The following is a 14289-nucleotide window of genomic DNA, read 5'->3' as shown; positions in this document are numbered from 1 at the left end:
ATGACTAGTCTGAGAAAACAATGGAAAGCAGCAGTGGCCTCTGTTTCACACCAGAGTGTCCGATTACAGGGCAAATTTTACATTGAAACCATTCATTACCTACAACCTTCCTATTTAGGAGACGTGTATGAAAAGCACTAGGTGACTATTACAAACAAAATGGTGAAACTAGGCATCCTCCTTGGTTGGTAGAAAATGGTCCGTCTATCCAAACAGTGTCCTGGACTCTGTGGAAGCTTTTACACAAGAAGTTGATCGTCAACAGATCATGACAGACTGGTAATCTCCATAAATAGAAGGCTTTTGACAAACACTGGAAAACAGAGCTGCTATACTGGTTACAGTGTTCAATGTAATAACCCCTTTACAAAATAATCCTGCTCACTATGTGCTCAAAACAGGCAATCAAAAGATATTTTCCTAAACCTAACATCCATTATAACATAAACCAGGTTTATTCATTTTGATTTATTGAGGGAGCGGTAGCTGTTAGAAAATGAAACAAATTCTACAAAAATACAACTTATCTAATAATTGTGCTCACAGTGTATTATTGGTGTGAATTATATCTTGTCATGTCAAAGGTGAATTACTAGAGTGCTCATTGAGGCACTTACTGCTAGGCAACTAAGCTGTTGCATGGAAACTTATACCACAATCTGCACTAATTTGATGTCTGTCATAACTTGTTGGCCCTGAAGCTCTATAGGAAAGAAAACCTGCAGCCAACGCCGAAGCTTTTCCAAATGTATTTGATAAAATTAATGCTTTAAAACATCAATGCTACAAATCAAAAACAGCAGTCAGTTAAAAGTCCAATTATTTTAAACAGCAAATTCATGGAGTTGAACTAGGATGTTAATTATTCTTTGTTGTCCTGTTTAAAGTTAGGTGCTTTGCGTTCCATTTTTATTCATAGCTACCAAGTCTAATCAGAGGATATGACTGCAGTTTCACAGTGATCCCTCAAATGAATGAAGAGGTATAAGAGAATAGAAAACCGTGAATAAGAGGGTGATAGCAAAGTTGTTGCAGTGTTATATGAAAAATAATGATGCACATTTCAAAAGCAGAAAAAAAAGAGCACAGATGTTTTAGTAAAAAAAAGAAATTGCTCAGATATTCCTCAAGTCACAGCTTGGGGCAATAAAAGCTGGCTTACAGGCTAAGAAATGTGCTGCCACATGTACCTGCCATCGCCTCGGGTGAGTTTTGACTCGTGTGAGTAAGTGAGAGGAAGATGGAAACCATTTGGCTCACCACGCCACCATTCTTTTCTCCTAAAAAGTCCCAATAAACTAAGCCACACCAACTTTAGTATCAAGTTGTTCCCTCTAGATCTGCCTTGAAGCAACTCTCTTTTTTTCTTTTCTCTTTTTCTGTCAGTTTTATTCTTTTTCTTTCCAATTTTTGGCATTTTCTGCCCTTTTACTTTTGCTTTCTCCAAATGTGTTCTTACAGCCATACAGGGCTGTGCCAAGACGGATAACGTTCAACAGGGGTTTAGCAATGAAGCTGAAAAAAAGGGGGAAAAAATTCCGGTTTGCAGCTAATGATTCAGCTCCTTGGCACAAAAACTATGTCTTCGCATCATTGGGAGTGAGGCGCAGGTGGTGCCGGTGCTGGGAGGCATTTCCCAGCACATTCATAAAAAGGAAAAAAAAAAAAAGGGAAAAATCTCATCTAACATGAGTCAACAATTATGGAAACCATCAAGGTTTTTCCCTCTTAGCAAAAGGTTGTGTGCAAAATGACAAGGAGGGAATTCACACATGTGTAACAAGTGTAATGTTTGGTGTAAAGATTCAAAGAATCCCACTAATCCCTTTACATACATGTGCACCCTTCAATCACAACCCAAGGAGCACAGACTAAGCTACGACTTGATGAGCTGCAAGTCAGTTGGTCGGTAGCTTGCACTATCTAAGCAAACCGTTTGGCCAACAGCCCTACTTTGCAGCGTGGGAAAACTCTCACATGGCGCGTGCCTCCTCACCTGCTTGGCTCTGCGAGTAATATGAGAATGAGTGTACATTCATTGAGAAATGGCTTTGCGTAGTCTGTGCTGCCGAACGAGTCCAGCTTCTTAAGCTTGTTGTTGCGACAAGTCTGAACAGCTACAACAAATTGTGATTGAACTGTGTCAACTGAAGCAGAACAACAACAACAACAAAAAAAAACGACAGCAAGAATTAGTTCAAGATTTTCCTTCAAAAGCTCATCCTGTGGTTGGGCACTGCTGTTTGGGATCATCATTACTGGGAGCCAGTAATACAGCTCTTAGTAGATGTGTATGCACACTGGACAAAAACACATAACAAGACTGATCCTTTCCTGTTTAAGCTCAGTTAAGACTATTAAAATTGTTTATAGGCCCTATTATTAGGTATTACTACTCTTAAAATATGAGAAAGAGCAAGTTTCTGTGACACCATGGGGGCAAAATAAACAAAGAAAATTGCAGACCTCCATAACCTGGTTTATCTTTGGGTACAGTTTCCAGATTTCTAAAAGTGACATCACATTATCAGCAAATATCTTAATTTTCTGTTTCTGACAAAACTACATTTGAAATATTTTGTCAAAACAAGCGATGCTCCTTGGAGAACGCCATCCAAACAGGTAACCTTTACAAAATAGGAAGCTGAAGGTTTGAGCATAACAGAATTTTCCAAATGGGACATGACCTGAGAAAACCATCAGATTAGTTCAAAAACAGCTTAAAAATAATAATGTGATTTGTTTTGGAGTTGATAAAATATACCACTTATGTCAATCTGGAAGCCAATGTAAAGGCAGACCTAAATAGAGGAGTTAATTCAAAGTAGTTTATAAACCTGATTCATTACATCAGTTCTGTCCTTGGTTTCGGGACAAATTTCCAAATATCTATTGAAATAGGACCCTTAAAACATTTGCCCTAAGTCACACAGGTTTAAAGGTAATTATACCAAAAATTAATAATTATAATCACAAGTAAACCTCCAAATATGAACAAAGATACATTTTCCCCTATTTTGGGATTTTAATGATAGTAATAACTTTTGGGTATTCAAAATTATATAAAGTAATGGTAGTTTAATCAGAGGTAGAAATAAAAAAAGAAATCCATTTCTGTGATATACAGTGAACAGAATTATCGGGTTTTACCTATGTGTAAATACATGAGGGGGAAGTAGTGGCCAGAGAGCAGAGCAGTATTGGTAGTACTGGGGTGTCGGTGTAGGCACAAAAAAAGAAGGTTGGTCAGTATTACTTTACTAGTTCATATGTTCAAATGTATGAAGATTTCATATAAGAAAACAAAGAGAAAAGGCATCTGAGGTCATGTATATCAATGATGGAGTTAAGAGGAAACTGACAGGCATTGATACAGTGACAGCCATTCTAATAGCTGGCACGTGTAGACATGACAAACATGTGAGGCACTCCAGGACCAGTCAAGCTGGGAACGTTGTTAAGACAGGGCAGCTGAGCACATGTCTTCACATACCCGAAGGTTGTGCATTGAACACTGGCCAGCAGCCAGTGTGTGTGTGGGGGGCGGTGTGTGTGGCTGTGTGTTTGTGTATCGAGCTGCTCCTACTGTAGGTGGGGGTGGGAGTAAGGTGGGGCTGGCTTTTGCAGGTTAAGGAAGTTGTGACATGCCCCTCCAGCAGGCTCATAAATCAGCGAGCTCAGAGAAAACGCAGAGCATCCAGCACAGATACAGACAGCACCGGTCAATTCAACCGTCACATACTAAAAGTCGCGTGCATTCATGTTTGTGCCAACAAACATGAATGCACAGACAGCGGGAATTCTTTCTCTCTTATGTAAACGGATTTTGGCACTTTTCACCTTGGGCCTTACATGCCACACCTTCCACTATGTAGTAGAGTGTTTCTCATTGAATGTTTAAGGTGTGAAACCTCCACACTTAAGGTATTCCCCTTACAGAGTCGAAGAGACGCCTCCAATTTTCACAGAGTTTCTACTGAAAACTTTTGGGGTAAAGTTAACAGTTTGTCATTGCTCCATGGAAATAAAATGGCAAATGAAACAAAAGAACCAAAGAATTTGTCAAAGATGAAGAAAGAGCAGCTATGCTTCATAGGAGCGACGACATATGGTCAATACAGAATAATGTGATACAGTTGTTCTGCAATACCTTGTAGAATGCACAACAAAATTACTAAACAAACATGGAGCTAGGAATAAATACCGATTAAGGGCGTGCTGATGTGCTTCCTCACTGTATAAAGGGAAATACCATCCTTCACAATATCCTGCAAAAGTAAAAAGTGGAAACAAAAAACAAAAAATTATTAAACGATTTCAATAAAAAAAAAATAAAAAAAATTATTAGAAACAGAATTTATTCCTAAAGCTGCAAAAATGATTTTTCATTAAATATTTTCTATGCAATGTTAATTTTGTAATTTACAATGTAATAACTGCACTGTTCTCTATAAAGTAAAGCCATGGTTCCTCATCCTCCGCTGGAAAAGCTACGCCAAATGCATCCCAGATAACGATGTCAGGTTCTACTCCAAGTTTGTTTAAGGTCATAAGACGGTGAGAGCGAGAGGTCTGGGTGGTGCCAAGTGGAGCAGAGTGCAACAGAAAACTGGAGCTACTCCGTTTTATCAGCTGGTCAGTTAGCCAGGCTATCCGCAAAGATAGCCTGTATGTTTTCAGCCACGCTGTGTGTAGGGATTTCAAACTATAGTTTTTTTAAAAAAGCTAATAAGAATCTGATGTGGGTGTTTTCAAAATTTTTCGAAGAGCTGACAACCAAGTGAAAATATTTTGATACGAAACAAAAAAATGAATGAAAAATACAAAGATAAAGAAATTATATCAACAAAACCTGAAACGAGCTCTGGCATCGATCAATGCCGAAGTGAATTGTTAACTTATTGGAACTCAGTTTGAAAATACAGGTGCTGGTCATAAAATTAGAATATCATGAAAAAGTAGATTGATTTCAGTAATTCCATTTAAAAAGTGAAACTTGTATATTATATTCATACATTACATACAAACTCATATATTTCAGATGTTTATTTTGTTTAATTTTGATGATTACAAATGACAACAAATGAAAATCTCAAATTCATCATATCAGAAAATTAGAATATTACTGAAGACCAATAAAAACAAAGGATTTATAGAAATGTTGGCCAACTGAAAAGTATGAACATGAAAAGTATGAGCATGTACAGCACTCAGTATTTAGTTGGGCCTCCTTTGGCCTGTATTACTGCAGCAATGCGGCGTGGCATGGAGTCGATCAGTCTGTGGCACTGCTCAGGTGTTATGATAGCCCAGGTTGCTCTAATAGTGGCTTTTAGCTCTTCTGAATTGTTGGGTCTGGTGTATTGCATCTTCTTCTTCACAATACCCCATAGATTTTCTATGGGGTTAAGGTCAGGAGAGTTTGCTGGCCAATTAAGAACAGGGATACCATGGTCCTTCAACCAGGTACTGGTAGCTTTGGCACTGTGTGCAGGTGCCAAGTCCTGTTGGAAAATGAAATCTGCATCTCCAAAAAGTTGGTCAGCTGCAGGAAGCATGAAGTGCTCTAAAACTTCCTGGTATGTGGCTGCGTTGACCCTGGACCTCAGAAAACACAATGGACCAACACCAGCAGATGACATGGCACCCCAAACCATCACTGACTGTGGAAACTTTACACTGGACTTCAAGCAACGTGGATGAAGTGCCTCTCTTCTTTTCCTCCAGACTCTGGGACCTTGATTTCCAAAGGAAATGCAAAATTTACTTTCATCAGAGAACATGACTTTGGACCACTCACCAGCAGTCCAGTCCTGTTTCTCTTTAGCCCAGGCAAGACGCTTCTGACGCTGTCTGTGGTTCAAGAGTGGCTTGACACAAGGAATGCGACAGCAGAAACCCATGTCTTTCATACGTCTGTGTGTGGTGGTTCTTGAAGCACTCACTCCAGCTGCAGTCCACTCTTTGTGAATCTCCCCCACATTTTTGAATGGGTTTTGTTTCACAATCCTCTCCAGGGTGCGGTTATCTCTCTTGCTTGTACACTTTTTTCGACCACATCTTTTCCTTCCCTTCGCCTCTCTATTAATGTGCTTGGACACTGAGCTCTGTGAACAGCCAGCCTCTTTAGCGATGACCTTTTGTGTCTTGCCCTCCTTGTGCAAGGTGTCGATGGTCGTCTTTTGGACAACTGTCAAGTCAGCAGTCTTCCCCATGATTGTGTAGCCTATAGAACTAGACTGAAAGACCATTTAAAGGCTTTTGCAGGTGGTTTGAGTTAATTAGCTGATTAGAGTGTGGCACCAGGGGCCATCAATTTTGAACCTTTTCACAATATTCTAATTTTCTGATATGATGAATTTGAGATTTTCATTTGTTGTCATTTGTAATCATCAAAATTAAACAAAATAAACATCTGAAATATATGAGTTTGTATGTAATGTATGAATATAATATACAAGTTTCACTTTTTAAATGGAATTACTGAAATCAATCTACTTTTTCATGATATTCTAATTTTATGACCAGCACCTGTATGTGCTTGCAGGTTAACAGATGTTAATCTCCAATTATCTATGGGAATGAGTAACACTTTGCACAGGTTGACAGTCTATTGGAAAACAATACAGACACAGGAAAATGCACAAGAAACATCCAATTAAGGTAGGGTTTGATCATGACTATAGATAGGGTGAGGAACTGTCATCTAGGCAAAGCTTGGAGTAAAAGGCAAAGCTTGCCACTGCTCCTCTACTCTAAAAGAATCAGGGAACTCGTTCCTGAACTCCTCGCACTAAAGGCCACTAACCTGAATTCTAATGTTTTTCTCCTATTGCCTGCAGAAGGCTTTGGAAGACATGAAGAGGTTCACAAGGTGAAGGGACGTGTGTCCTTTCTGTGCCTGTTCTACATGCAACCCTAACTTTGCATGGGAAAATCATTAGAAGTTGGTGTAGGGTGTCCCAAATTCATAAAAAGCAATCATACATAGGAAAGTTGAGCTTAACTGGAAATATAAATCCTTTACCTGTTGTAGTCACACTGGTTCAGTATGCCAATGCAGCCTGACCAACAACATATTCTAGTTAACAAAGCCATAAAGTGAGAAAATGTCCTTTAGCTCCTCAACACATCCAACCTAAAGGGAGTGAAGCCTGTCTTATTTATTTTCTAAGAGGTTAGAGGTTTTTTATAGGAAGCACACAGCTAAGTCTTAAAATTTGTGAAAATTAGAACTCCATTTTATGAGTGGAGAGGATTTTTATTTAATGCAGGAGGCATAAATCAAACAGTCTGTAATTAAGTAATTAAAAGATTGTTTTTACAGCTTAAATATAGAGGAATCTGTTAGGCTGGCATGCTGCAGGTTTGGTTCCATCTGCATTCAGCTGAGCGTCACAGAGCTGAGAGGAGAGGAAGGCAGCAAGAGTGGAAAGAATCACAGTTATTGTCTTAAACATGAAGAATGTTATGCAGTAAACCAAAATATGTTTACAGTTGAGGACAAAAGAGATACATTTACAGCACAAGGCAGATTATCAGATAATTACAACAAAATTCTTTATTTTCAAACTCAAATCCAGTCACTTTCTTTGTTTAGCCTGATGGTCCCGTCTGACTGAGAGCAGCAGCAATTATTCTATATGCCCAGAGTTAGTATGCTGATGCATTGTTAGAGGCATTCGACCTTGCAGAGTGGGAAAAGTGAAGGCGACTGACCCTCGTTATATTGGTCAGAAACCCTCAGGCAAGACGTTAAACCCATAAATGTGTCAGAGGGGACAAACGGGTACCATCTTAGTGTGAATTTGGGTAAATAAGAGATGTTTAGAGTTCAGATTTACCCATTTTTATTTCAGCTCTATAAAAACAGCAAGGTTGCACTAAAAGAGCCAATATAAAATTTTCCCATTAAGTAAGGAATTATAGAAATTACTTAGGCTGTAATCCGGAGGGATAAAAGTCAAGTTAATGGTCTTCTGTCTGACACCTCTGAGTTATTCTACCACTGGACCATTTCTTTACAGATGAACTGCTCTAATTTTAGCTACTAAAATATTAATTTCCAATTTTCATTTTTACGTTAATTAATTTTCATTTAGCTTTTTTATTTTCGGTTTTATCACCACAGAAAATAAACGCCTACTTAAAACTGAAAAAGAAATAATGCAACTACTGAGAGAATACATCTTTACCTTAGTAGGCTTTGTTTTTAAGTCAGAAAGAACTACAGACACGAACTAATGAATTAATCAGATCAAACATGCAGCTGCTGCCAGATAAGGATTTTTCTCCACGCACTAAAACATTCCAAGGTCGATTTATAAAGCTACAAAAACCTGGGAGGGAGTTTCAGATATGATGGATACCATCGAAGCCTTGTTCAGACGACTATTTCTTTACAGCTTCCTCATTCTGAGAGTAGCAATAAATCCTGCGTTTTCATACTCGTACTGAGGCAATGATTCGGCCAGAGGTCAAACCAGTGAGACAGACGAAAACAGGAGACTGTCTGTAGGACCATTAAAAAGAAAATTGCTGAGGATCGACAAAAGCTTTCTTTTTGCAGCAGTAGAAGGCGTGCTATGGTAAAAGGTTACTGTCATTTGGTATGACTAGATCAGCAAACACCCAAGCTTTGATATATTTCATATTATGTGGTAAATTGCAATTTCCAAAGACACTGCACCAACATCTCTTGTCACATTCCAGACTGCCTAGGAGAAGAAAACATCTTCCCCCCTGTTTGGTCTGCTGACATTTTGCTGCAATTTCCTAGTTCTTTGTCACCGCTGCACTCAGCTGCTGTGGGTAATGTGGTTGAGCTAAACTCTTATGTTAGCATAAAGCTATTGTTATAGAAATAAAAATGTACCTCGCTGGAAAACTCAACAAGTGCACACATTTCTTTGATCAAACTATAATAGAACACATTGGTTCAATTCTTGAAGTTTGGTGCCTTTGAAAATGTTTCGACGTAGTTTGACACACAGCTCCTTTCTGCACCGCTGCACATGTTGTGTAAAATGACATGGAGCCGCCTGAATTGCTGCATTAATTCACCTGACCAATGCACACTGAATATTAATCTGTTTTACATTAATTACTCCAGGGGTGACCCATCAACTAGTCCAAGTGGTCACAAAAGAACCCAGAAAAAGACTTGGGGCACAGCAGGCAGTACTTTTACCCATTAGATGCAAAGTTAAACTGGTTCTATAAACAGGCTGTTTATACCTAGTAAATGTCAAATGTGATAAATTTTTTCATAAAAGTTGGGTTTGGATTTCTTAATCAAAAACTGCGTTTACTCCCCTGTTAAAGATAAGCTCTGTGTATGCACCTTGAAGTTCTATCTCTTAGATTCATATTCCTGGAAAGAGATCACTCTGGAAAAACTCTTTAAATAACACTACATAACTTATATGTATTAAATAACCATGAGACATGAGAACAGTTTCTGATAGAAATTGTAATCTTACTCAGATCAGAGAAGTTGCTTAGAATTTACAGAATGGCAGCTGCTTACCAACCGGCCTCGCCTCTCAGGAAGTGGCCTCGATTAACAGCTAAAAAGGCCACATCATAATATTTTACATCACACACATTAGCAGATGAGTAGACATCCATGGCTCCAGCCTTATGAAAATGTAACACTTTGTTCCTAGCTGAAGGACACCGCTCTCAGTCCATTTCCAAATCTTTGCCACGTACAGAATGAAGATTAGAACTGTATATCTAGTCAGAGAAACTTTCTTAACCAGATAAACTATTTTGGAAAACATCAGTTCTGACATGCAACAGGCAGCCAATACCAAGGTGTAATGAACTCACACATCATCAACAATAATTATCCTAACACCCCATTTACTCTGATGTAAAATGAGTTTGAAGGGCAGTCACAGCATTAAAACAACAACCAGCAACTGCGTCTGTGTCAGAGTTCCTCGCAGGAAATAAAAAGCTCAATCCTTACCTGCCATCATCTTCTGGGCCTCATATGGTTCCATGTAACCGTCGTTTTCAGTTGTGACTTTTTCAGTCATGGTCGGACCACCGCCAGCCTGCTCTGCATCAAAAGGGTCAGCGTAGTCTTCCAGGATAATCAGCTGTGTGAGTCAAAGAAAGAAAGAAAGGCAGAGTTAGGATGAGTGTTACAACAGATTCTGGGACACATATCAGTCTGGACCAGGATGGGACGCAGTGACATCAAACCAGGCGAGCCAGAACATAAAGGGAGAAACACATAAATAACAGTAAAACCCCTGTATGCCTCAGCAGACCGCCACAATGCCTCAGCCGATAGCCTCAAATCACGCTCTGCTCTACTGCTGGTCTGCCAAATTATATGATAGCCCAGTGACAGGACTACATTTTAAACTTGGAGGATAGAAGACCACAACTGCTCGACTTTCATAAGAGGAACACTCAGGCAGATTTATGCCAGGCTTGCAGTTAGCCACAGCTAATTGCAGTCCTGCTCTTTTGCCGAGTTCTCTGTGCAATGGATAGCAATTACGTGGATGTCCTGAGTCCCAGAAATACAACTCAAATCTTTGGGGAATGGAGTAGGTCCATGACGATGTGTGCCTTAGGGGGATATTTGTTTTCTTGAAATGTTGGCTTCATTTCAGAGGAGCATTTGGCTGCATGAGAACAAATGAAGCCCTCACTGAAACATCTGTGGTCTTAGCCACTGGATTTAATGAGGGCAAGCAGCAGCTTAGACATCTTAGGAGAAAACATGCTCTTTTTTTCTCAATCAAGGTCATTTATGGATTATGTTGTGACAAAGAATTATATTCCATTTAAAAGCCTGTTAATGCTTTTTAAGGGTTAACTAGAAAACCAAATAACAAAAAACAAAGACAAAACAATTCAACAATAAAAATTAAAACGGCACTACACCCAATGACTCATGCATAACAGGAAGGGATTTGGTTTCATTACAAACAAGCTCTTCAGTCATCTGCTGGACGAGCCTGGGAGGGGAGGACTGAGGAGGACCGAGCCTTGTGCCCATCATACAACTCCTCCACAAAGATTTCCTAAGAGCCTCTGTCTGTAGTTGCAAAACAAGGAGCACACTCCTAAAACCCAACCACCAAACCTCACATAGAGGCCACCCAACTGAACCATGCCAATACAGTTCTGAGAAAGTCATTTTCAACTCAGGAAGGATTTTTATCTAGACTGACGTATTGCAAATGTTTAACTAAATATCAGAAAGTTCACTGAGGGAAATTCTACAAGCTGAGTTGTGACTAAATAGTGCTGGCAGGTAGGTTCCTGCACAGATCAGCCCAACTATACGCAGATTAAGTAAAAAAAGCAGAGGAAGTTTGTTCAGTGGATGTGTTCTTAGCAGCAGTGGTGTGTTAAATCTGCTTCCCTCTCCTTCTCGTCGGAGGGGGAATCAAAAATCCTGTCTAATTCTACTTTATTATGGGCTCATACTTTTACTTATACTCAAGTTGAGGGGAAAAAATCAACGCACCATTCTCTATTGTGTTATTTTTTATAAAAACATACAATACTTTACCTAGATGTTTTATTTTAAAATAGGGAACCAAGGAATTTCTAAATGCACTTTTGAAAATCTTTACACTGATCCTGTGGTTGGTAATCATGTCTGTGTTATATTCAACACAGGTACAATGGCTTAAAAGTATAGTAGAGGATGTTCTTTTTCCAGTTGGATCATCTAAATAAGTTGTCCTCCTAAAAGTCAATCATTCTGGTGATATGTTTACGTAAGGCCGTCCCACGTGCTCATTCTCATTTTCACTTACTGGTGGTGATTGTGACATAGTGGAAATATTTCAAATCTTCTTTTGCAAAGTAAACTTGTATGAGCAATGCAAACTGTAACTTTTAAACAGAACATGTACAATGAGAAATGAGCTTGTGCATGCTCTCATACTCTTTAATAGGCGTTCCCTCTCAGGAGCAGGTACAGGGTTGTGGGTGTGCATTTTGAAAAATATGCAAAAATCCTCCACTTTACCTTTAAAGGAGCATACCGTAAATCCTTTAATATTAGCCTGTATTCCATTAGAGTTCGGGACTCTAACAATGGCCGGTCTCGCTGTCGACGGAGGTAAATAGCGGCCAGTCTCGTATACTGGCCGGGGCTGTAATTAGAACCAACAATGTTCCTGGGCAGTCCTCAACAACTTGTGATAGTAACATACAAGTACCAGAGGGTTACAGAGATCGTTGTGGCCTTACACAATGGTTCTGATCTGACAGACAAATGTGATTACCGGTAGGTCTGGTGGTAACCAGGCAGCATTAAAATTATAGAATTTCTTTGGCTTTTATTGTTCTGAATTTCCCTCGAAATATATGATACTGGTAGCCTACTTCCACTTAGCCTGCCTCAAATAAAATTTTGCTGTGATGGCAGAACCGTTTCTATATATATTTTTTTTAAACTATGTTTCGCAAGTCAGTTTGGCCAAGATCCATTCTGTCTTTTTTTTCATATTGCCGTGCAGAAAAATTGCAGCTGCTGGAAGATGTCTGAATGATGTTCTGTATACCGTTATGGTAACTGCACTTTTTCAATAAATGAACCTAGTATTTTAGAGGTTCAAAGAGACACAAAATCTCATTTTTTATTCATTCCACTGGTAGTCTGTTTTGATCAAACAGAAATAGAGGCCTGCCTCTAATTCTGGCCTCCTTCCAATAATGGCCTGGACTAGGGCTGCAACTAACGATTATTTTAAAAATCGATAAATCTGCCGATTATTTTTTCGATTAATCGATGAATCGGACAAAAAATATTTTTTATATTAACCTCTTTATTCCAAAATAAACATTTTAGACAGAACAAACAAGCACACAAGTACCGGTTGCTCATCAACTGTACTGGTGCAATATGAAAAATAAATGTTTGTGATAAAACTACGCAAACTAACATGAGAAATGTAGCTGTACATCCTCACGGCAGCAGCTGCTGCTGCAGGACAAGAGTAGGAACGATACACGCTTTCACGTAAGAGTCTCCAAAAGCCGCCAGTGACACCGTAAAAAGTCGCCAGATTTGTAGCTAGTCGCTTTTTTTTTTTTATTGTCACTGGAGGGGTCTGAAAAGTTGCTAAATATAGCGACAATGTCGCTGAGTTGGCAACAATGCGCACCTGCAGCACTGGCTCGCTCTGCCGTAATGTTTTTTCTTCCCCCGTTTCAGTCAAGTGGCAGTGATGACGGCGGCGGCGGATGACGCATTAATCGCGCGACACAACTAATCGATGGTGAAATTCGTTGACAACGCTTTTAAAAGTCGATTTTTATCGATTTTATCGATTCGTTGTTGCAGCCCTAGCCTGGACCAAGATGTACCTTAGTGAAATAAAGGTCCCCTCCTATATTAGAGGATTTACGGTAGTTTCCTTTTTAGAGTTTCTGCAGATGTGTGCCCCCTCTGGTGGCATATTGAAATGACACCGGTTTTGTGCACGCATAAGAAAAGAGGAAAAGCAATGCAGTCTGCCATTACAACCTCACAGGTCTTTTGTTTAGAGGAGTAGTGTCTTGTGGGGTAAGGATTATAAATAGAGGACGTTTTTTGTACAGAGCATCTTAACATATTACCAAACAAAAGGCCATTACCAGGGCAGATCTGGCATCACATTTTCTACAGTCAACACAGAAAATCCAGTTTCTGAACTCAATTATGTCCTTTTTTTTATAAGCCAATTCAGTTTTAAACATTTTTTTCTTTTGATCTAGCAGACTGGCTATAAAAAAAAATACTTTATAAAGCTTTATTAATTGGCTCTTATATTATTTTTCTCAAAGGGAAAACAAGTGTAAAAAACAAAACAACATTGGTGGACCAGAAGTTACTCACAAAACGCTTGTATCTCTGCTTTGCAATCAGTGAATTAAATTGATAAAGTCTAAAATTTGCAGCCAGGACCTAAAGCTCTAATCCTCTGCCTTTTTAAAATTGGCATGTTAAAATCATATAATTAGTTTTGCTGAATTTTTCTCACATTAATCTTAAACATAGCTCATTCCATGAACTCAACCACCTCATGGCACTTGTGTCGCGCACCAGTGGATGTCTGGACATGCTTCAGGAAATAATGGAAATAACTTATTGAGTTATGCACTCCTACAGCATGACATCATCCCTTTGCCTTTCCTGTTGACACAATCAAGGAAACATCCATGGCGAGTGATGAAAACTCCTGATAGCATTAGACCAACAGATTCAATGGAGGAGAAGACAAAGGTAGAACTAAAGACTGACGCTCAAATCACACACTGGTTGTT

At 39.1% G+C, this 14289-nt stretch overlaps 1 protein-coding gene across 4 annotated transcripts in view; it reads right to left on the bottom strand.

Moving 5' to 3' along the window:
- The window catches only part of LOC119797925 (SH2 domain-containing adapter protein F-like), a 131485-nt gene that overhangs the window by 100447 nt on the left and 16749 nt on the right, over positions 1 to 14289 (bottom strand). For all 4 annotated transcript variants that reach the window (XM_038307193.1, XM_038307195.1, XM_038307194.1 and 1 more), the window contains exon 2: positions 9977 to 10109. In XM_038307193.1, coding sequence (XP_038163121.1) covers positions 9977 to 10109 — 133 coding nt within the window. The remainder of the gene's footprint in view (positions 1 to 9976; positions 10110 to 14289) is intronic.

The sequence above is a fragment of the Cyprinodon tularosa genome, unplaced genomic scaffold (assembly GCF_016077235.1).
Source record: "Cyprinodon tularosa strain WSP-4 unplaced genomic scaffold, ASM1607723v1 ctg602, whole genome shotgun sequence".
NCBI classification, from domain to species: Eukaryota; Metazoa; Chordata; class Actinopteri; order Cyprinodontiformes; family Cyprinodontidae; genus Cyprinodon; species Cyprinodon tularosa.
This window is presented reverse-complemented; position numbering and strand designations above follow the sequence as displayed.